The 23,737-nt window shown below is 44.9% G+C and overlaps 1 protein-coding gene across 1 annotated transcript in view; it reads right to left on the bottom strand.

The window, feature by feature from the left end:
- The window catches only part of LOC311128906 (methylcytosine dioxygenase tet3-B-like), a 59,543-nt gene that overhangs the window by 35,469 nt on the left and 337 nt on the right, over positions 1-23,737 (bottom strand). The window contains exon 2 of the mRNA XM_084161133.1: positions 20,162-22,818. Coding sequence (XP_084017259.1) covers positions 20,162-22,630 — 2,469 coding nt within the window. The 5' untranslated portion in view covers positions 22,631-22,818. The remainder of the gene's footprint in view (positions 1-20,161; positions 22,819-23,737) is intronic.

The raw sequence follows: 23,737 nt of genomic DNA on the forward strand, positions 1-23,737 counted from the left end.
CGGGTGTGGCTGAAATAGCCTAATCCACTAATTTGAAGGCGTGTCCACATACTTTTGTATAGAATTTTTTTTTTTTATATATTTTTTATTTTTTTAGTCATTTAGCAGACGCTCTTATCCAGAGCGACTTACAGGAGCAATTAGGGTTAAGTGCCTTGCTCAAGGGCACATTGACAGATTTTTCACCTAGTCGGCTCGGGGATTAGAACCAGCAACCTTTCGGTTACTGGCACAACGCTCTTAACCACTAAGCTACCTGCCATATATAGTGTATGTGCTGTATTGTGTTAAATAATTTAAGTCTAATGATAACATATTCGCTTAGGATCTCACTTGGTGAAGGCCACAGGACTTAAAATGGACGAATGCAACAACCATTTCTCTGTCATTAACATATACAGTCATGGGTGGTAACTCTACAATTCACTCAAAAGGCAAGGCACTCTGGGAAATATGCAAATACGGCTTTACACTAAGAAGTGTGTTATTTTAACATTGAAAAGTGTGGCCCCGTATAGACACTAGACCAGTGTTAAATTTAACACTCTCAGTGTTGATTTAACACTGGAGAATTTGCTTTGTAGATCATCACAGAGACTGCCTGGCACAGAAGCCCTAATACAAAACCTGGCATTTGTCTTTGTGTGTGTGTGTTACCTTGCTAGCAAACCTGGCATGGCCCATGGCTTCTCTTTTATAACTAATTGAGGCTAGCTGGCCATGCAAATGACAACAGATTAGATCAAAACGCCTACCTGGATTCATCTGGCGCTATTCATTGCTGCCAGACAGTGTCTTCTCAGACCTATAGACACATTAAAGTGTGCCCCTGAACACTGATCTAAGGTCAGTTCTGTATCTTTTACCCTTAAATGATTACAGTAAGTAATTGGGGAGGGTATGCTGATACTAGACCAGTGCTAGGCCAGACACGCTAGGCTATACCGTATGCTGCAGCAGCACTGTAGATATGTGTTTACATTAGAGTGAATGGAGCCGAGTCTCCCCTCATTACCAACCTCTCTGGCTGTATGTAAACATAAACGCACGCACGCATGCACACAGAGTGACGCGAGCCTATGCTCGCTTCGAGGCAAGCAAGAGCCTATGTTCGCTTCGAGGCAAGCAACACTAACCCATGCATGAGAGCACCAGCAGTTCCGGACGACTGTCTGAGCTCGCTCTCCATAGCCGGTGTGGGTAGGACCTCCGTAGCCAGATGGAGTACCAGGACGCATACTCAGAGCATGCAATGACCAGCTGGCAGGTGTCTTCACTGATATTTTCAATCTCTCCCTGACCCAGTCTGTAATATCAACATGTTTCAAGCAGACCACCATAGTCCCTGTGCCCAAGAACGCCAAGGTAACCTGACTATTGCCCCGTAGCGCTCACATCTGTAGCCATTAAATGCTTTGAAAGGCTGGTCACGGCTCACATCAACACCATCATTCCAGACACCCTGGACCCACTCCAATTCGCATACCGCCCCAACAGGTCCACAGGTGATGCAATCTCTATTGCACTCCACACTGCCCTTTCCCACCTGGACAAGAGGAACACCTATGTGAGAATGCTGTTAATTGACTACATTTCAGCATTCAACACTATAGTGCCCTACAAGCTCATCCCTAAGGTCAGGACCCTGGGACTGAACACCTCCCTCTGCAACTGGATCCTGGACTTCCTGACGGGCTGCCCCCAGGTGGTGAGGGTAGGTAACAACACATCCGCCACGCTGACCCTCAACACGGGGGCCCCTCAGGGAGGTGTGCTTTGTACCCTCTTGTACTCCCTCTTCACCCATTACTGCGTGGCAGCGCACAACTCCAACACCATCATTAAGTTTGCCGACAACACAACGGTGGTCGGCCTAATCACAGACGACAATGAGACCGCCTATAGAGAGGTGGTCCGTGACTTGGCAGTGTGCTGCCAGGACAACAACCTCTCTCTCAACATCAACAAGATAAAGGAGCTGATCGTGGACTACAGGAAACGGAGGGCCTGAGCACGCCCCCATTCACATCGACAGGGCTGTAGTGGAGCGGGTCAAGAGCTTCAAGTTCCTCGGACCCACATCACCTAGGAATTATCATGGTCCACACACACCAACACAGTTGTGAAGAAGGCACGACAATGCCTCTTCCCCCTCAGGAGGCTGAAATGATTTAGCATGGCCCCTCAGATTCTCAAAAAGTTTTACAGCTGCACCATTGAGAGCATCTTGACTGGCTGCATCACTGCTTGGTATGGCAACTGCTTGGCATCCGACCGCAAGGCGCTACAGAGGGTAGTGCGTACGGCCCAGTACTTCACTGGGGCCGAGCTCCCTGCCATCGAGAACCTCTATATCAGGCGGTTACTGGCCCTACGTTCTTAACTGCTAGGCTACCTCACCAGCCTCTCTGGCTGTATGTAAACCTTAAACCTGGCTCAGTGTAGCCATCTCCTGTAATGTAAAATGGTCCGGCCCAAATTACCATGGCCCAAATCAGGAGAGGCAGAGGGGGATCTGTCGACTCAGCCGTCCAGTGACGAGAGCTCTAACACCACTGTCTCAAAAGCCCAGGCCTCGGATCGAGGCAGTAGAACTCTCACGTGTCTCCTTATCTCTACTGAGGCTAATCCCAATTAGAACCCTAGAATACTCTGGCAAACAGACGTAGGCTGTGTCTCAATCCAAAGGCAGTACAATATTCTTGTGGATTGAGACTTCCACACAGGTCAAAGGTCAAATGAGACAATGGCGTAGTTACCAGGGTGGGGGGGGGGGGGGGCTTGCGTTTGCTGGCACGCTTGTTATTGTTATCTGAGCAGGGCCTCTCTGCAGCCAAGAGACCAGCAGTGAGGGACGAGAGGGAGGAGAGTAGAGGGGAGAGGGAGGAGAGTAGAGGGGAGAGGAGAGGGAGGAGAGTAGAGGGGAGAGGGAGGAGAGTAGAGGGGAGAGGAGAGGGAGGAGAGTAGAGGGGAGAGGAGAGGGAGGAGAGTAGAGGGGAGAGGGAGGAGAGTAGAGGGGAGAGGAGAGGGAGGAGAGTAGAGGGGAGAGGAGAGGGAGGAGAGTAGAGGGGAGAGGAGAGGGAGGAGAGTAGAGGGGAGAGGAGAGGGAGGAGAGTAGAGGGGAGAGGTAGGAGAGTAGAGGGGAGAGGAGAGGGAGGAGAGTAGAGGGGAGAGGAGAGGGAGGAGAGTAGAGGGGAGAGGAGAGGGAGGAGAGTAGAGGGGAGAGGGAGGAGAGTAGAGGGGAGAGGAGAGGGAGGAGAGTAGAGGGGAGAGGAGAGGGAGGAGAGTAGAGGGGAGAGGAGAGGGAGGAGAGTAGAGGGGAGAGGAGAGGGAGGAGAGTAGAGGGGAGAGGTAGGAGAGTAGAGGGGAGAGGAGAGGGAGGAGAGTAGAGGGGAGAGGAGAGGGAGGAGAGTAGAGGGGAGAGGAGAGGGAGGAGAGTAGAGGGGAGAGGAGAGGGAGGAGAGTAGAGGGGAGAGGGAGGAGAGTAGAGGGGAGAGGAGAGGGAGGAGAGTAGAGGGGAGAGGAGAGGGAGGAGAGTAGAGGGGAGAGGAGAGGGAGGAGAGTAGAGGGGAGAGGAGAGGGAGGAGAGTAGAGGGGAGAGGTAGGAGAGTAGAGGGGAGAGGAGAGGGAGGAGAGTAGAGGGGAGAGGAGAGGGAGGAGAGTAGAGGGGAGAGGAGAGGGAGGAGAGTAGAGGGGAGAGGGAGGAGAGTAGAGGGGAGAGGAGAGGGAGGAGAGTAGAGGGGAGAGGAGAGGGAGGAGAGTAGAGGGGAGAGGAGAGGGAGGAGAGTAGAGGGGAGAGGAGAGGGAGGAGAGTAGAGGGGAGAGGTAGGAGAGTAGAGGGGAGAGGAGAGGGAGGAGAGTAGAGGGGAGAGGAGAGGGAGGAGAGTAGAGGGGAGAGGGAGGAGAGTAGAGGGGAGAGGAGAGGGAGGAGAGTAGAGGGGAGAGGGAGGAGAGTAGAGGGGAGAGGAGAGGGAGGAGAGTAGAGGGGAGAGGAGAGGGAGGAGAGTAGAGGGGAGAGGGAGGAGAGTAGAGGGGAGAGGAGAGGGAGGAGAGTAGAGGGGAGAGGAGAGGGAGGAGAGTAGAGGGGAGAGGAGAGGGAGGAGAGTAGAGGGGAGAGGAGAGGGAGGAGAGTAGAGGGGAGAGGTAGGAGAGTAGAGGGGAGAGGAGAGGGAGGAGAGTAGAGGGGAGAGGAGAGGGAGGAGAGTAGAGGGGAGAGGAGAGGGAGGAGAGTAGAGGGGAGAGGGAGGAGAGTAGAGGGGAGAGGAGAGGGAGGAGAGTAGAGGGGAGAGGAGAGGGAGGAGAGTAGAGGGGAGAGGAGAGGGAGGAGAGTAGAGGGGAGAGGAGAGGGAGGAGAGTAGAGGGGAGAGGTAGGAGAGTAGAGGGGAGAGGAGAGGGAGGAGAGTAGAGGGGAGAGGAGAGGGAGGAGAGTAGAGGGGAGAGGGAGGAGAGTAGAGGGGAGAGGAGAGGGAGGAGAGTAGAGGGGAGAGGGAGGAGAGTAGAGGGGAGAGGAGAGGGAGGAGAGTAGAGGGGAGAGGAGAGGGAGGAGAGTAGAGGGGAGAGGGAGGAGAGTAGAGGGGAGAGGAGAGGGAGGAGAGTAGAGGGGAGAGGAGAGGGAGGAGAGTAGAGGGGAGAGGAGAGGGAGGAGAGTAGAGGGGAGAGGAGAGGGAGGAGAGTAGAGGGGAGAGGAGAGGGAGGAGAGTAGAGGGGAGAGGTAGGAGAGTAGAGGGGAGAGGAGAGGGAGGAGAGTAGAGGGGAGAGGGAGGAGAGTAGAGGGGAGAGGAGAGGGAGGAGAGTAGAGGGGAGAGGAGAGGGAGGAGAGTAGAGGGGAGAGGGAGGAGAGTAGAGGGGAGAGGGAGGAGAGTAGAGGGGAGAGGAGAGGGAGGAGAGTAGAGGGGAGAGGTAGGAGAGTAGAGGGGAGAGGAGAGGGAGGAGAGTAGAGGGGAGAGGGAGGAGAGTAGAGGGGAGAGGAGAGGGAGGAGAGTAGAGGGGAGAGGGAGGAGAGTAGAGGGGAGAGGAGAGGGAGGAGAGTAGAGGGGAGAGGGAGGAGAGTAGAGGGGAGAGGGAGGAGAGTAGAGGGGAGAGGAGAGGGAGGAGAGTAGAGGGGAGAGGTAGGAGAGTAGAGGGGAGAGGAGAGGGAGGAGAGTAGAGGGGAGAGGGAGGAGAGTAGAGGGGAGAGGAGAGGGAGGAGAGTAGAGGGGAGAGGAGAGGGAGGAGAGTAGAGGGGAGAGGAGAGGGAGGAGAGTAGAGGGGAGAGGGAGGAGAGTAGAGGGGAGAGGAGAGGGAGGAGAGTAGAGGGGAGAGGGAGGAGAGTAGAGAGGAGAGGAGAGGGAGGAGAGTAGAGGGGAGAGGGAGGAGAGTAGAGGGGAGAGGAGAGGGAGGAGAGTAGAAGGGAGAGGAGAGGGAGGAGAGTAGAGGGGAGAGGAGAGGGAGGAGAGTAGAGGGGAGAGGAGAGGGAGGAGAGTATAGGGGAGAGGGAGGAGAGTATAGGGGAGAGGAGAGGGAGGAGAGTAGAGGGATAAAGGAAAGGAAAGGAGGATACCTAGTCAGTTGTACAACTGAATGCATTCAACTGAAAGGTGTCTTCCGCATTTAACCCAACCCCTCTGAATCAGAGATGTGCGGGGGGCTGCCTTAATCGACGAGGGAGGAGAGTAAGGAGAGCAGAGTAGGGGGGAGAGGGAGGAGAGGAGAGGAGAGGGAAGAAGGAGGAGAGGAGAGGGAGGGGAGCAGGCTGGGCGATATGGCCAAAATATCATATCACAATATGTTTCAAATTTTTGACGGTATGACGGTATTTGACAGTATTTTTTGTAATTTTTTATAATAAAAGTTCTAAATATGCTTTATGAGTAGTGCATGACTTTAGGGTGGGCTAGTTACATTTGCTCTGACTAAGTAGATTTAGCCAGCTAACTAGCGTTTAGCATTAGTGGCTAACACAATTTATTTTAGCCACAACTTGTTAAGAAAATACGAACTAGGTGTTTACAGACAGTAAGATACACAAACGTATAGTGTGATTATAGAACGCTTATGGATTTATATTAAGAAACAAATTGGAAAGCAGCATCGTTGTCACCAACATCTACAACATTGCATCTGCAGCATTGACCATGCAGACTGTCACTGCGAGTGGTTGTTGTGACCTTGTGGTAGCGCAAAAAATGCTCTCCTTGAGTGACAGAGTGCGAGGCTTGGTATGTGTGGAAGGAGACAGGCAGAGAGACGACTCAAGTTGCAAACAGAGTAAACTATAAAAACGGACAATACATACGGCGGTAAAGTGGCGTAACACATTTAACAAACCCAACACTTAAATACCGTTATGCAAGGTAAAGAGGAGAGAAGATGGAGGAGAGTATTATCTATTATCTATTATTATCTATTATCCATGCATAGTCACTTTACCTCTACCTACATGTACATATTACCTCAATTACCTCGACTAACCTGTACCCCCGTACATGGACTCGGTACCGGTAACCCCTGTATATAGCCTCGTTATTGTTATTTTATTGTTGCTCTTTAATTTTTTACTTGAGTTTATTTATTTATTTATTTTCTTAATTCTTATTTTTCTTAAAACTGCATTGTTGGTTAAGGGCTTGTAAGTAAGCATTTCACGTTAAGGTCTACACTTGTTGTATTCGCCGCATGTGACAAATAACATTTGATTTGATTTGAGTAGAGGAGAGTAGCGGGGAGAACAGATTCAATTTGTCAGGGCATGGACTCTACAAGGTGTTGAAAGTGTTAGATAGGGATGCTGGCCCATGTTGACTCCAATGATTCCCACAGTTGTGTAAAGGGGAGAACAGCTTCAATTCATCGGGGCATGGACTCTACAAGGTGTAGAATGCGTTCCACAGGGATGCTGGCCCATATTGACTCCAATGCTTCCCACAGTTGTGTCTAGTTGGCTGGATGTCCTTTGGATGGTGGACCATTCTTGATACACACAGGAAACTGTTGAGCATGAAAAACCCAGCAGCGTTGCAGTTCTTGACACAAACCGGTGCACCTGGCACCTACTACCATACCCCGTTCAAAGGCACTTAAATATTTTGTGTTGCCCATTCACCCTCTGAATAGCACACATACACAATCCATGGCCTAAGCCATGAAACTAGCTTTAAAAAAGTACAATTCTTTACGCCCATGGCAAAATGTGTAGAATTGCAGGAAATTAGCTTTAAAACATAAACATTTTGTCTCTGCAGCTAAGAAGACATCCCCCCTACACTAACTTTGCCACCGCTGCTGAAAAACATCCTAAGGGAAACATTTATGTCCTTTAGGATAATATTCAGTCAGCCAGCCAATGTATTATTCTCAGACTAAAACCATCCATTCGTAAAACTTGTCACTACTTACACAAAGCTCTATGCAAAGTCCCTTAAAATGGTAAGTAAATCAGCCAGGAAGTGTGTTATTATGAAGGTGAAACCATCAGCTTAAACTGTCAGAGAGCAGCAGAGCAGCAGAGCAGACCACGCCTTACACACACCCTCCACCGTGGTGTTGTCTCACCCATAACTCAGTGTCACTACTACTAATTACTAAACTAATCCGACTTGCCAAATAAAGGACGACCACCGCCCCTCTAGCCTCCAGAGACCCAGGCTTGCTCCGCCCCTCTAGCCTCCAGAGGCCCAGGCTTGCTCCGCCCCTCTAGCCTCCAGAGGCCCAGTTCTGCTCCACCCCTCTAGCCTCCGGAGGCCCAGTCCTACTCTATCTCTCTAGCCTCTGGAGGCCCAGACCTGCTCCACCCCTCTAGCCTCCAGAGGCCCAGTCCTGCTACAACCCTCTAGCCTCAGGAGACCCAGTCCTGCTCCTCCCCTGTAGCCTCCGGAGGCCCAGTCCTGCTCCACCCCTCCCGGGGATATAGTGCCTTGCAAAGGTATTCACCCCCCTTGGCGTTTTTCCTATTTTGTTGCATTACAACCTGTCATTTAAATTGATTTTTTTTAGGATTTCATGTAATGGACATACACAAAATAGTCCAAATTGGTGAAGTGAAATGAAAAAAATAACTTGTTAAAAAAAATTCTCAAAAAATACATTATGGAAAAGTGGTACGTGCATATGTTTTCACCCCCTTTGCTATGAAACCCCTAAATAAGATATGGTGCAACCAATTACCTTCAGAAGTCACATAATTAGTTAAATAAAGTCCACCTGTGTGCAATCTTTGTGTCACATGATCTGTCACATGATCTCAGTATATATACACCTGTTCTGAAAGGCCCCAGAGTCTGCAACACCACTAAGCAAGGGGCACCACCAAGCAAGCGGCACCATGAAGACCAAGGAGCTCTCCAAACAGGTCAGGGACAAAGTTGTGGTGAAGAAGTGTTAAACAAATCAAAATATATTTCAGATTCCTCAAAGTAGCCACCCTTTGCCTTGATGACAGCTTTGCACACTCTTGGCATTCTCTCAAAAAGCTTCATGCTTTTCCAACAGTCTTGAAGGAGTTCCCACATATGTTAGGTTGTTGGCTGCTTTTCCTTCACGCTGCGGTCCAACTCATCCCAAACCATCTCAATTGGGTAGAGGTCGGGTGATTGTGGAGGCCAGGTCATCTGATGCAGCACTCCATCACTCTCCTTCTTGGTCAAATAGCCCTTACACAGCCTGGAGGTGTGTTTTGGGTCATTGTCCTGTTGAAAAACAAATGATAGTCCCACTAAGCGCAAACCAGATGTGATGGCGTATCGCTGCAGAATGCTGTGGTAGCCATGCTGGTTAAGTGTGCCTTGAATTCTAAATAAATCACAGACAGTGTCACCAGCAAAGCACCCCCACACCATCACACCTCCTCCTCCATGCTTCATGGTGGGAACCACACATGCGAAGATCATCCGTTCGACCATGAAGGCCTGATTCACGCAGTCTCCTCTGAACATTTGATGTTGAGATGTGTCTGTTACTTGAACTCTGTGAAGCATTTATTTGGGCTGCAATCTGATGTGCAGTTAACTCTAATGAACGTATCCTCTGCAGCAGAGGTACTTCTGGGTCTTCCTTTCCTGTTGTGGTCCTCATGAGAGCCAGTTTCATCATAGCGCTTGATGGTTTTTGCGACTGCACTTGAAGAAACTTTAATATCTTAAAGTAATGATGGACTGTCATTTATCTTTGCTTATTTGAGCTGTTCTTGCCATAATATGGACTTGGTATTTTACCAAATAGGGCTATCTTCTGTATACCAACCCTACCTTGTCACAACACAACTGATTGGCTAAAACGCATTAAGAAGGAAAGAAATTCCACGAATTAACTTTTAACAAGGCACACCTGTTAATTGAAATGCATTCCAGGTGACTACCTCATGAAGCATCCCCAAAGAATGATGTTTCCACCTCCATGCTTCACGGTTGGGATGGTGTTCTTGGGGTTGTACTCATCCTTCTTCTTCCTCCAAACACGGCGAGTGGAGTTTAGACCAAAAAGCTCTATTTTTGTCTCATCAGACCACATGACCTTCTCCCATTCCTCCTCTGGATCATCCAGATGGTCATTGGCAAACTTCAGACGGGCCTGGACATGCGCTGGCTTGAGCAGGGGGACCTTGCGTGCGCTGCAGGATTTTAATCCATGACGGCGTAGTGTGTTACTAATGGTTTTCTTTGAGACTGTGGTCCCAGCTTTCTTCAGGTCATTGACCAGGTCCTGCCGTGTAGTTCTGGGCTGATCCCTCACCTTCCTCATGATCATTGATGCCCCACGAGGTGAGATCTTGCATGGAGCCCCAGACCGAGGGTGATTGACCGTCATCTTGAACTTCTTCCATTTTCTAATAATTGCGCCAACAGTTGTTGCCTTCTCACCAAGCTGCTTGCCTATTGTCCTGTAGCCCATCCCAGCCTTGTACAGGTCTACAATTGTATCCCTGATGTCCTTACACAGCTCTCTGGTCTTGGCCATTGTGGAGAGGTTGGAGTCTGTTTGATTGAGTGTGTGGACAGGTGTCTTTTATACAGGTTACGAGTTCAAACAGGTGCAGTTAATACAGGTAATGAGTGGAGAACAGGAGGGCTTCTTAAAGAAAAACGAACAGGTCTGTGAGAGCCGGAATTCTTACTGGTTGGTAGGTGATCAAATACTTATGTCATGCAATAAAATGCAAATTCATTACTTAAAAATCATACAATGTGATTTTCTGGATTTTAGATTCCGTCCCTCACAGTTGAAGTGTACCTATGATAAATATTACAGACCTCTATATGCTTTGTAAGTAGGAAAACCTGCAAAATCGGCAGTGTATCAAATACTTGTTCTCCCCACTGTATTTTGATTTGTTTAAAAAAAAATTGGTTCCTACATGATTCCATATGTGTTATTTCATAGTTTTGATGTCTTCACTATTATTCTACAATGTAGAACATTGTAAAAATAAAGAAAAACCCTTGAATGAGTAGGTGTGTCCAAACTTTTGACTGATACTGTATATAAATACATAACATATTTAGGCTTTCTTAGATTTTACTTTTTATAGTGAAGGAGAGTTGGAGTCATTTATTTGTTTATTTGGATCCCCATTAGCTTTTGCAGAAGCAGTAGCTACTCTTCCTGTGGTCCACAAAAAACACAAAACATGACAAGTAACAAAACACTGATACAGATGTTGGATCTTAACTTGATCACTCTTTCATCACAGAGAATTTTCCTGATGCAAATGAGCAGTTCTCTTTCTCTCCATGCGGTGGCAGTCGAATCATTGGGATCAGGGCTTGCTATTAACATAATGTTCTCTCTCGCTCGCTCAAACACTAGGCCTAGGTCGTATTACTGCAACATTCAAATGTACAAAAATGTATCAGAAATAAAGCCATACAAATCAACAACCGTTGTTTTATATAGCTTAATAACACAAGATAGATATTGGTCTCCACTAGGTTACAACGTACATGTGTCTAGTGTATCCTAAGGTTAAGAATGAACTGTCAAAATTGTCATACCAGACACTTTTTTTAAATAGGACATTTATAAAATAATAACAGTCAGTAAGCTACACCAACATTAGTTTCCATTCATACAGTTTTGGGTAAATTGCCACAGTAGATTTGCCGTGGTAAACGAGGAAATACTTTATTTATATTGTACAGAATGCTTGTCATATAGATAAATCACCCTTAGTCTGTTCAAAAAGGACTAAGTTGTTAAGATGACAATACCAACCAGAGGACGAACATACAGTATTTTGAAAGACTTTGGTTGCAAGCAGGACACAGACATCATATTTTAGGGAATGGTAATGATATGACCAATAATGGTTGCAATTGAGATCAGCAGGCGGGTGAATTTAGCACGTATTGATGGTTTAACGAGACATCAGCTGGCGATAATAAGGATGCTGCCTTTTGAGGCAGGACGTCAATATTGGCATGTCCCAACCCCATATATCCTTTGCCAGGGAGGCTATCCCATTAACCTTGCGGCACAGCAGAAATGGCAGACAGAAGTCCCCGCTTGGGATAACATTTTCCAGAAGAATAAGGAATACATTTGCGAAATGTAAGTATAATGTTTATCTTTTCACCAAATTATGTTAAAATGTTCAACAAATTAGTTTCATATGAATTTTGAATTCAAATGTTAAGTAACTGGTGTTTATCAACCCGTTGCCAAGCTAGCTAGCTAGCTAACATGTCGGACGCGATAGTTAGCTAGCAGGCGATCTCATCCTGCTTATCGGCTATTTAGAGATGAACAAATAAACTAACTAATTGTAGATTCAGCAATGTTTCAATTGTGAAGACCCGGACCGTTTTTAAATCCTGAATTGGTGAACTTGCTTGCCAGCTAAAAACATGTAGCAAATATTTTTTTCCCATTGGTTTTCAGAGACTAAATTGGGAGCAGAGCCCCACCTGTTTTGAGCCCCACATTTTAAGCAATGAATAAATAAATAATAATAATACTTTTTGGGGGGGGCTTGCCTGTTTTGCATGTTATTTTGGCATTAATACGTGTCACATTTCAGTTTACAAACTACGTCAAAAAAAAAAAAAAATCATTGAGTTAATAAAGCCGCATACAAACATGGTCTCTTTTTTGCTTTATTGAGCAAGGCAGCTCCAAAATGCAGGTGTTTCAGCCTAACTCAGTGCTTTCTGTGGTGGTGGAAAATACCGGGCGTAGGGGTTGGTAATGTTCTCTAGTTGCGCCGTGACTGGCTCAGTGTTCTGTCACTCATGGGGACACTACGTCACGGCCAAGACTAAGGGTATGGCTAAAATATTCAAGCCCCTTGGGTGCTGCCATAAAGTTACATTAGAAGTGCCCATCCAAGAAGGCTCAAGGTCATTGGCCACAGATGGACTGATCATGTCAACATCATACTTTCAAAATCTTAGCTAGCAGTCATCATCATGAATCAAGTCGACAATCTATGGCAAATCCTTTTTAATCCTTGTCATATGAAGAGAAATTATGAAGAGAAATTATAGATCGAATTTATCTGTGCTCATCGGCCATTGGACATAAACATTACACAACAAGTTGGAAATCGCAAATTCAACAATGAGTGGTTTGGAAGGAATCAGTGGCTAACTGCAAGCATTGCAAAGCAATCACTAGCCTGCTATTCAGTGGAGTGGCTGTGTGGTCCCAAGTCTGGGATTAAGGGTCACTTTTCCAAGCTTAAAATGATAAACATTCAACATTGGCCATGCTGTCAATGAAGCATGATTTGTGCCGTGCTCAAAACAACTATTAACTCGGAACTGCGAAATCTGACTTCAGTGAGTTCAAGACAACTGGGAACTCTGGAAAAAGCTCTGACTGGGGAAATACATTTTGAACGGTCATCCAACTCGGAATTGTAAATCCGGAACATGGGCCTCTTTCTAGAGCTACGACCTGAAGATCACTGACGTCATCATGATTCGACCTTGTTTTTTTCAGAGTTCCTAGTTGTCTTGGAAGCACCATAAATCCAGAGAATGCCAGACTTTGATGACAAAGTTTGATGACAAAATTTGCCAACGAAGGACTGCCACGCCACCTTCCTGTTCAAGGTGCTGCTGCATAAATGATGTAATATGCCATGGAGATATGTTAGTAGCCCATGTGCCTCACCCTAATAATTTGGTCTATTTTCCCCCTCTTCATTTCGCCTACTGTTCTGATTTGGTGGTGCACATGTAGCCTATAACCTGTTTTAGAGAAATGTAATCATCGAATATTGTAAGAGCTTTCATTGTCTGCTTTCATTGTCCCTTTATTTATCCTATGGTTCTGACTTGGTGTACAGGGAGAATACTGTAAGAACGGCCCATGTTCTGTATTCTGTCGCTGTACAAGTGCTGAACAAATAGTTATATTGACTACGGTCGTCCTAGCTCGCTCATTAATGTCTTAATCGAAATTACGGATTGCCTCTTATCCGCTTGTCGTCCCCTTATTCCATAGTTTGTACATCTCAATTGTCAGTAGAAAGCACATTTGTTTAAGCAAGTCAGCCATATCAGCTATGTTTTTTTTAAAGGCAGTAAATGAGGCTGAATGAACTGTTTTGCTGCCAGACAAGGCTCCGCTGATCGCCAGGTGTAGCAGTGGTAAGGTGTTGGGACAGCTTTATGTAGGCCCTAACAGTTTGTGGGCACCGTTTGTCACGTTATAGTGCAATTCATGTATTGTTTAGTGTTGTGATATGTAGTGTCTTTTCCGGCATGCATCCCACATTTTTTTGTTTTGTTTGCCCCACCAAGATTAACATGCTAAAATCGCCACTGATTTGGAGGTAAGAGATTTTATCAACATCTGATGAAAACTGTGTTCTGTTCAATCTAGGATTGCTAGCCAGCCAGGTTATTTGTGCATTCTATTGATTAGACTGTTTTGCTACCTAGCTCCATGCAGTGTCTGTGTACCTAGCTAACTTTTCTCTTGCCACTTTCCCTTTCCCTATTATGTTGCACCATTGGGGTTGGTGTTACTAGTTAAAATTAGAGGCTAAGTTATTCTACTCTTACTGTAAACAACTTGACCAAGCCTAAAAATATGCAAAACTGTTAACAAAACGATTGCACATTAATAAAGGTAGTTGTGGCTTCAGCAACTTAAACCAGCACTGAAATTTGAGCAGTGAGGTTAATTCTCCACACTTGTCTCTGTTTGTTCCAGGTTGAAGGACATCCCACCCTGACACCCTGCAGATGTAAAGAAACTTGTTGTGAACCTCCCAGCCACCAGGATAATCACCACATCCCAGGATATTATTCAGGAGTGTGCATCATCACAGTGTTAGATAGAAATAGATTCACCCATGTTATTGTTTATCATGCAGATTTGTCAGGTCATTGTAACGTATGAAGCTCATTCTAAAATACAGTCCCAGGGGATTGCACTGTGTGCAAGTCTTCAATTTAGACCACAATTAGTTGAATTAGGTGTTAGTGACGGGCTGGAACAAATACCTGTAAACTCCTGTCCTGTCTATAACAAAAACCTGTGGCTGTCTTGACCCTCATGTACTGAACAAGCTTATTAATGTTTGATGTTAATGTCCTTGATATCCCTCACTTGGGAATTACTTATTTTGTACAATGGACTGTGCTTTAAGGACTTATGCACAGATACAGAAAAAAACGAGCCTGTATGATATCATGCATGTAAGCTTACCTGTCCACAACGATGGAGCAGCAGACCAAGCAATATGCGAGAGGACCCTATACTGTAGCATAATTATTCTGGTCTGTGTCAACTTCATTCATTAACAGGTACAGAGGAGATCGATTCTGTTACTTGTTTACTTGTTATTCGTGTCAGATATTTCAATTTTGGGATAGTTGTTCACCAAATTGCTAGCACTAGTTGCTCACGCTGCTACAGTGGCTACAATTTGTCAACAAACATCTCACGCTCTGTAAAATGTGAACGCGTTATCACGTGATGCTACCTTCGAATCCCATCCCAAATGGCAGTAACCTACTGGAAAAGTGCTACCTACTAAGGTAGGTGCCTTTGAAGGCAGGTAGGCAGCAGGCAGCTGCCTTTGGATTGGTTAAATAATAACAGTAAGCTACACCAACATTAGTTTCCATTCATACAAAGTGTCAAAACGATTGCCCAGCAGTGTGAGCGAACTCGTGATGTTCGGAGCCGAAGCGTGCTGCTCAGATCATTGTGCTACGGCAGTTCACAATGCCCTAGCAAGCCGTGAGAATACTTGATGATACTTGATGGTATGAGGTTGGTTTGCAGAGCCTTCCCAAAAGCATAGCCCCCTAGGTACGGTACTGCATTGTATAGCCTACAAACACCGCTTCCAGCTGACCCCTGGCGGCGATTCTAAATATTCAATATTCATTCAAATCCTCCTGCTGCAGGATTATTTTCCTCCTGCGATGAAATGGGTCATATTAAGATCCAACATCCAACACTGACAGCCACACAAATTAAATCATATTGCTAAACATTTTAGGGAATCTACTGGAGTTAGCCTATCTTAACACTTAACAGATTGATACGCTCCCCAGAGTTACTGTTGATAACTGGTGTTCATTGGGATTGTGTACTTTTAACCTCACCAGAGACAGGGAGTGAAATCTATGGAGTATCCACACACCCTTTACACCACTTTGGAGTACACATTTACATTTACATTTTAGTCTGCAAGAAGTGTTAAATTCACAGTGTTAATGTTGATGTTTTTAACTCATATTTACCAGAATGCTATGTTGCGGTTAATTTTTAGAATTGTTTGTTTCAATATCTGTGTTCTCGCATGTACATTGATTGTTATTGATCTTATGCTACACAAAGATAAATAACATAAATTTTTCTAAACTAATCCAATCTGTAATTGGTTGGATTTACAGGGAAGTTAGAGTTAGAGTTAAATTGGCATGTAGAGTTACATTTAATCAACTCTCTGAGAGTTTAATGTGATTGGATATTTACTTCATTTAGGCTCCATGCCATCATGGGGCCAGAGAGAAGAGCAGAGGACAGAGAAGGGGAAGGCCCCTTTAGGTGGTGGGCCATAGCAAGCTAGCTGCTTTAGTTTTCGAGATGATCGATCTCTGTCGAGGGAGGAGCAGTTTTTTACATATTGTGTATATTTATTTATTCTGAACATATTTCCGTTTGTTGGTAATGTCAATTCTTGCAAATTCTTGCAAAACACTTACTTTTATGTTTGCTAGCTGGACAGGCAAACACCGCCGATTCCTAAACTGTAAACCAATCAAAACTTGTGTACTATCCATGATACTATCTCTGCTGATCTCCTTCCAACAACCTGCTATCATCAGGCAAAGTCATTTTTATTTATTTGTAATATTAATATTATGTTATAGAAACGTGATACCATCAATGCAAACTGTAAAATGACTCCCAACTTAGAACACAGGAACCTTAGTAATGTAGCTAGCTTGCAAGTTAGCTAGCTAGTTACAATGAGTATATATGTTGCTAGCTACCAGGAGCAAATACCTTTATCACTAGCTAGCATGTCATTCCGGAACAAGGAGTGTTTTAGCTATCAGTTTATTCCAAGTAATGATTTAAGACTACAAAAATCTATAGGACAAGTAGTGTAAATGTAATACATTCATCAAGGCAGGACCCACAATTTTCATTCATACTGACAAATAAGAAATGCCACATTATCCCTGTCAATAGTTGGGAGTAGAATGATTGCATAGCACCCTGCCTCAGACTGTCAGGATGTTCATTTTCTAGCTCACAAACTACATTCCTTTGCTGTGATGATTTATTGTATTAATTCTTGTCTCTCACTTTTGTCTCACATGATCTATTTAGCGCTCCTGTGTCCTGCTCCCAGAGATCAACCAAGCAGTGGTGGAAAAAGTACCCAATTGTCATACTTGAGTAAAAGTAAAGATACCTTAAAAGAAAATGAAAGTCACCCAGTAAAATATTACTTGAGTAAAAGTCTAAAAGTATTTGGTTTTAAATATACTTAAGTATCAAAAGTAAATGTAATAGCTAAAATATACTTAAGTATCAAAAGTAAAAGTAAAAGTATAAATCATTTTAAATTCCTTATATTAAGCAAACCAGACGGCACAATTTTTTTTGTTTTTACAGATAGCCAGGGGCACACTTCAACAGTCAGACATAATTTACAAATGAAGCGTTTGTGTTTAGTGAGTCTGCCAGATCAGATGCAGTAGGGATGACCAGGGATGTTCTCTTGATAAGTGCGTGAATTAGACAATTTATAATGTCCTGCTAAGCATTCAAAATGTAACGAGTACTTTTGGGTGTCAGGGAAAATGTAAGGAGTACAAAGTACATTATTTTCTTTAGGAATGTAGTGGAGTAAAAGTAGTCAAAAATATAAATAGTAAAGTAAAGTACAGATACCCCAAAAAACTACTTAAGTAGTAGTTTAAAGTATTTTTACTTAAGTAATTTACACCACTGCAACCAAGTGCTATTCACCAAGCATGGGCTGATTCACTCACCTGTGAGGAGAACCATCACTACTACAGTTTGAACTAGCACTGCAGTCACTATTTAGACATTGGGACCACATATGCATTTGCCTGTTGTCTTTTCTTTGTGGGTTTTGTCATAAACAGTCTAGTGCATTTTAGAGTTGAAGAACACCAACTACAGATAGATGTGCTTGTTTGAGCATCTTGAAGACTAAATTATATGTATAATCAGTGTAACAGGTGACAAACATATTATTTTACTATTGTAACATGCAGTGGGGAGAATTATATTGTCCCCGTCAGGAGCCCAGGCTTTTGCCATAGATGGTAGAGTTCTCGTCTCTGGACCACACAAGCTTTAGATTGCATTGTGCTAAGGCACATGTCTCTCTCTAAATCGGTCAGCTCCCTTGGTGACCAGGTTGGGATCCTTTCGATACGCCTATGGGGCCTGGGCACACAAATGCTCCTAGATAGAAGGGGGAATACTGAAGCATGCGTTGATGACAGTTCTACAGTCTCCATCAGAGGCCCAGGCTTTTGGCATAGATGGTAAAGCTCTCATTTCTGTACTGCAACATTGTAAGATTGTGCCCTCCACAGCACTTGACATACATTGATTGGTAGGTTATACTATACTTAGATACTTCAAATACTGCCTGAGACACCTTTGCTATTTGTCTCAGTACTCAATAAATACTATTTGTGATGGTGTTCTTTGTTCGTATGTATATGCATGAAATGTACATTATGGAAAACATGTCTCACACTCAGTCATAGTTAATAGAATAATGAATGTATTGGCAAGACTTTGGCACCATCAACTTTTAGCTTAGTAGGAAAGGTAATAATTTAAACCATCTAAATATACTCACATTGACTGAACATTTAGTATTTGAAACTCAAACATTATTTTCCAACTGCTTTTTCTATAATCATACAGGCTCTTTATCATTTTCCATACCTGATATTCCAATGCATCCAACATTATGCATGCCAACCATGGTATTGGGCAGCTGCTATTTGAGAACTCATCTGCTTTAGAAATCAAACTCTGATTATCTTATTGCAGAGCACATTGTTCAACTGTTTGTAGAGAAGATTGTATTGCAAGGTATGCTATACAGTGAGCTCCAAAGGTATTGGGATAGTGAATTTGTTTGTTTGTTGTTTTGGCTCTGTACTCCAGCACTTTCAATTGGAAATGATACAATGACTTTGAGGCTAAAGTGCAGACTGTCAGCTTTAATTTGAGGGTATTTAAATCCATATCAGGTGAACCATTTAGAAATTACAGCGCTTGTAAATAGTCCCCCCATTTTTGGGGACCAACAGTATTGGGACAAATTCCCTTTTATGTGTATTAAAGTAGTAAAAAGTTAAGTATTTGGTCCCATATTCCTAGCACGCAATGACTATATTAAGCTTGTGACTGTAAAAACTTGTTGGATGCATTTGCTGTTTGTTTTGGTTGTGTTTCAGATTATTTTGTGCCCAATAGAAATGAATGGTAAATAATGTATTATGTCATTTTGGAGTCACTTTTATTGTAAATAAAAATAGAATGTTTCTAAACCCTTCTACATTAATGTGGATGCTACCATGATTACGGATACTCCTGAGTGAATCGTGAATAATGATGAGTGAGAAAGTTACAGACGCACAAATATCATACCCCCAAGACATGCTAACCTCTCACCATTACAATAAAAGGAGAGGTTAGCATTTTTGGGGGGGTATGATATGTATGCCTCTGTATCTTTTGGTCCCCTAAAATAGAGGGACTATGTACATAAAGTGCTGTAATTTACCTGATTTACCTGATATGGATGAAAATACTGAGTCAGCACTTTAACCTCATAGTCACTGTATAATTTCAAATCCAAAGAGCTGGAGTACAGAGCCAAAACAACATAAAATGTGTCACTGTCCCAATACTTTTCAAGCTCACTGTACTTTTTATGAGAAAATGTGCAAGAATTGAAGGTGCCAACAAATGTTATAGTTATCATAAGAATGATTTACTGTCATATACAAAATATTATCTCTTCCCTCGACGGGGATCGAAGCTTCGGCCCACCACCTACTTGGCCCCTGGTCTCTTTGGCCGTTGTGGGTGGAGGACAGCCGCAGGGACCCGTGAAACCCTCCTTATGTCACCTCCTTTAGTTCCCACAGTTTGCGAGCACAGTATCCCTTTCTTTGTCATATAGTATATCAATGCAATCTCACCATCCAGTACATTCTATCCTCTCCAACTGGCCCCATCCTTTTTCTATCCTTAGCCCTTTACATGCACTCTCTGCTCCCACTTAATTTAACAATTTCTTATAGAGAACCCAGAGCAGGCACACACACACCATAAACTGCCACAGACCAGCAGACTACGCCTCACATATCCTCTCAGTCAGTCCATAGCATAGCATCGCCAAAGGCACACCCCATGACAACTTAAAGAATTAGTGACAATAACAAGCTGCCTCTAGACGCTCTGTGGCTTTGGGGTCATGTGCACTAGCGTCATAACTGTGTTACTTTTTCAGCACGTACAGTATTCTCTAAAGAAAAGTAAATTGCCTTTGTCAATTTTACTTGAAGTTCTGCTTTTTAACTGCTCATAAAAGTTATAAACAAGTTAGTGAATCACTAAAATAAGTAAAACATTAAGAGGTTTATAAGTAGTTTATAAGCAGTATTTTCCAGTTTTAGCCTAAAGTCTACTCTACACCTTAGAGAAGCCTTACCTGAGCAGATGTTAGTGCGAGCAGTGGTATGGGCCTCCTCTTCCTCAGCTCCATACACTTCCTCAGCTTACAGATCTGGTGTCCAGTCCTGCGGTTCAGACAGCAGCTACACTGGCCACAGTTGATCTTCCTCAAGCACGGCTCACATCCTCCACAACTACTCCTCTTTTTCCTCTCCCTCCTCTGGTTGACCCGTAGGGGTCGGGGCAGAGATGTGCCCCCCTCCAGGGGCCTCGGGCCCAGGCTAGGGTATCCAGGGGGGCTAGGGGCCCCATAGCCTTGCTCTGACTCTGTGTCGAAGGAGTAGGAGGATTGGGTGCTCTCTGAGCTGCAGGAGAATGAGAAAGAGAACTTGGAGGTAGAACTCTCCTGGTTAGGGAAGGAGGATGTCTTTGGCACTGAACCCAGATCAGATACAGAGACCGATGCAATGTCTGTGTTTGGTTCAGATCCAGTGTTTGTGTATGGGAGTGAAGGTGGTGGCTCGTCTTGGTTGTTCTTGTTGTGAGTCTTTGGGACAGAACCTAGGTCAGATACAGAGACAGATACGGTGTCTTTGTCTGGTTCAGATCCAGTGGTGAAGAGGTCTATATTTGTGTTTGGGAGTGATGATGATGATGATGATGATGGTGGCTCTTCTGGGTTGTTGTTGTGGTTCTTTGGCACTGGACCCAGGTCTGGTACAGACACAGTGATGTTAATGTCGGTGTTTGATTGAGACACAGTGGTGGGGACCTCCGCGTTGGTGTACAGGTGTGACGAAGATGATGCAGATGACATCTCTTTTGCGTTGCTGTGATTGGATGACTCTTTGGTCTCTTCGTCCACTGGTCTGAGAAGTTGTCTAGCCTCCAGAGAGATAGGGATCTCTAGGCTCTGACTGGGTGCTGGTTTCGCTGGGGTTACACACAGGGGCTTGTGGGGTTCACTAAGGAAGGCAACTGAGAGACTTAGTGATACTGGGTGCATTGGGCTCGCCTGTGATATCTCATGGCAAGTAGTTGGGGCTTTTAAAGGTTTATGGATTTCAACAGTTTGGGTAGGTTGGATTGGTTTAACACCTTGGTTCAGAACCTTCATATCATGTGACACTGTGGAGTGAGGTGGAGAGGGCGGATGAGGGAGAGGGGGTGATGCCAGGTCTGAGGTAGCTGGTTCAGAGACAGGTGAGGCATGGACAGGTGATTGCATCATCAACGCATCATCCTGCGGAAAAGGCTTTTGGGGCTGAGCGACAGACATACTGGTGCTTGTGTCTGAAGGTCTGCTGATAACCTCTCCCTCCTTCTGTCTCTTGTTTTTCTCTTTTCTTTCCTCAGTCTCATTCACCTTGACTCTCTCCACTCTCTCCTTACTGTCTGCTTTCTTCTTTTCTTCATCTGTCTCTTCTTCCTGCTCCACTATTTCCTCTCCTTCCTTCTCCAATCTCTCCCCTCCTCTCTGCTCCCCTGCATTAGTATCTCTCTCTCTTTGCTCCATCTCAATCTGCTCAGCTCCGAGGTTTATCTTGGCGTTGTCTTCACCTTTAGGGCCGACTGACTCTTCCTGCCTGTCATCACTGGTAGAGTCATGGCTCAGGTTGAAAGAATTGCCCTCAGCAATATTGTTGACTAGCTTTTCCTGTTGTTGGTCAAAACGTGTGGGCTCATTGAGCTCAGAGTGGTTGCCCTCACCACTATGGCTGACAGGCTTATCGTGTGAGTCAGCCCCAACTGTGTCACCATTATGGGCAACTAACTCTTCCTGTTTGTCATCACTAGCCGAATCATCAGTCCTCAGTTTACGAGGTTTGCCCTCACTATCATGGCCGACTCCCTGCTCCTGCTGGTCAACACAGGTAGTTTCATCAAGTTCAGTCCTCAGGTTAGGTTTGCCCTCACCAACATGACCGACTACTTTTTTCTCTTGGTTAATCTTACTAGGGTCTATACTAACAGTGTCAGACTCCTCAGGTCCTTGCTCAATCCCGCTCTCACTCCCTCTCTGAACCCCCGCTCCCCTACCCCCCCTCCCCCTGGCTGTCTTCCCTCCCCTGCTAGGCTTTACCGCCAGGGTAGGAAACTGCTTGACGCCTCCCATGCCCCGTAAGGACATCCTGCGCCTAGGGGGGTCCTCTTCCACACCATGCTGGAGCAGAGGATTACCCCAGCTCCTTAGCCTCACTGATCCTGTTACACCCACAGGGGCATGGTTAACCCTACCAGGGGATGCCCCCGGGCCCTGACCACCAAGCCTACCTACCCCACTCCTTCCTGGGCTTCTGGCCAGCTGGGCCTGGGTCCTGGTTGTGGATCTTCGGAGTGGTTCTGGAGTTGACTGTGGACTCTCAAAGGCTTTTCCTCTGGGCTTGCTGGAGTTGGAGGTCTGTCTCTTGGCGGTGGAGATGGCGGTTGTTGTGGGTATCACCTTGCGGCCATTCCTTGTCAGTGGTGGGGGTTGTCTCTTAGGGGATTTGGGAGTAGGAGGCATAGTGGAGGATATGAGAGGGCAGAGATGGGGCAGTCGGCATGGGAACCAGGTGAATGGTTGTTAGCTGTGCTCCAACTTTCACTTTTTTTTCTCTCTTCCTCAATTTTTTTTGACTTGGATTACTGACTCACACAGACACCAAAATTCAGAGTTATTTTCCCACCATGTTGAAAAAGCTGTGCAAGGACCTGGAGAGAATTGATAAAGAAAATAAAAACATGTTAAAATAATTGGTTCACCTCTAGTGCCTGAATGTCCATGTTTGATTGAAAACATAACTTTTTTATTTTCCGAATAAAACATGCCTGTTAAATGTTTGTTTTTTTATGTACTGGGTACAATAGAACCAAATTGTATCATTTGTAGCAAATGTTTGGAAATCTTCAATTGCACGTTGTTGCATTAGGGAAATTAATTGTGTGACTATGCAAACAGAAAATGTATGAGGTATCAGGTGTGACAATACGGGTTAGTTAGTTAGTTTGTCGAGTTACCAGCCATGTATTTCACTTTCAATTTATCATTTTCAATAAACTGGCCTTGTGAACCCACTCACTTCCTTAGCGGAAGGAATGGCGCGGGGCCTGCCATGCCAAATAGGGTCCATTTTTGGCTAGGCACACATCAAGTTCACAACCTAAAACACCTTGTCAAAGCAATGATCCGTGAAGTAAAGCCATGCAACAGATTACAAAATAACACTTTCCTATAAATAAATTGTTCATTGCAATATATATAGATTCTACTATTAATCAATAGATATGCTAAAGCTCCTACTTCCGCATGGCGGTGGTATTTATTTTCTATTTAAACTAAGTCCTTTAACAGTTAAAAGGCAGAAGTGAAGCTCTTTAAAAAGTATAGGTTTCTACACGACACCGGGCTTGGCTAGCTGGCTAGTTCTTTTCCGCACGAGTTTCGGACGGAAGCGTAATGACAATGTTGTACCAGCTTGCAACATTGCCGCATCGAGTATATGTTCTTGCGCTTGACCGAATGTCCGAAAAATATCGAGTATTTCACACTCGTGGCATTGGATGGCTTACTAAGCTATTCGTGAATGTGACCAAGAACATAGCCTAATTAAGTGTTGTTGGTGTGGATTTT

The sequence above is a fragment of the Coregonus lavaretus genome (genome assembly GCF_964263955.1).
Source record: "Coregonus lavaretus genome assembly, chromosome: 1".
Taxonomy (NCBI): domain Eukaryota; kingdom Metazoa; phylum Chordata; class Actinopteri; order Salmoniformes; family Salmonidae; genus Coregonus; species Coregonus lavaretus.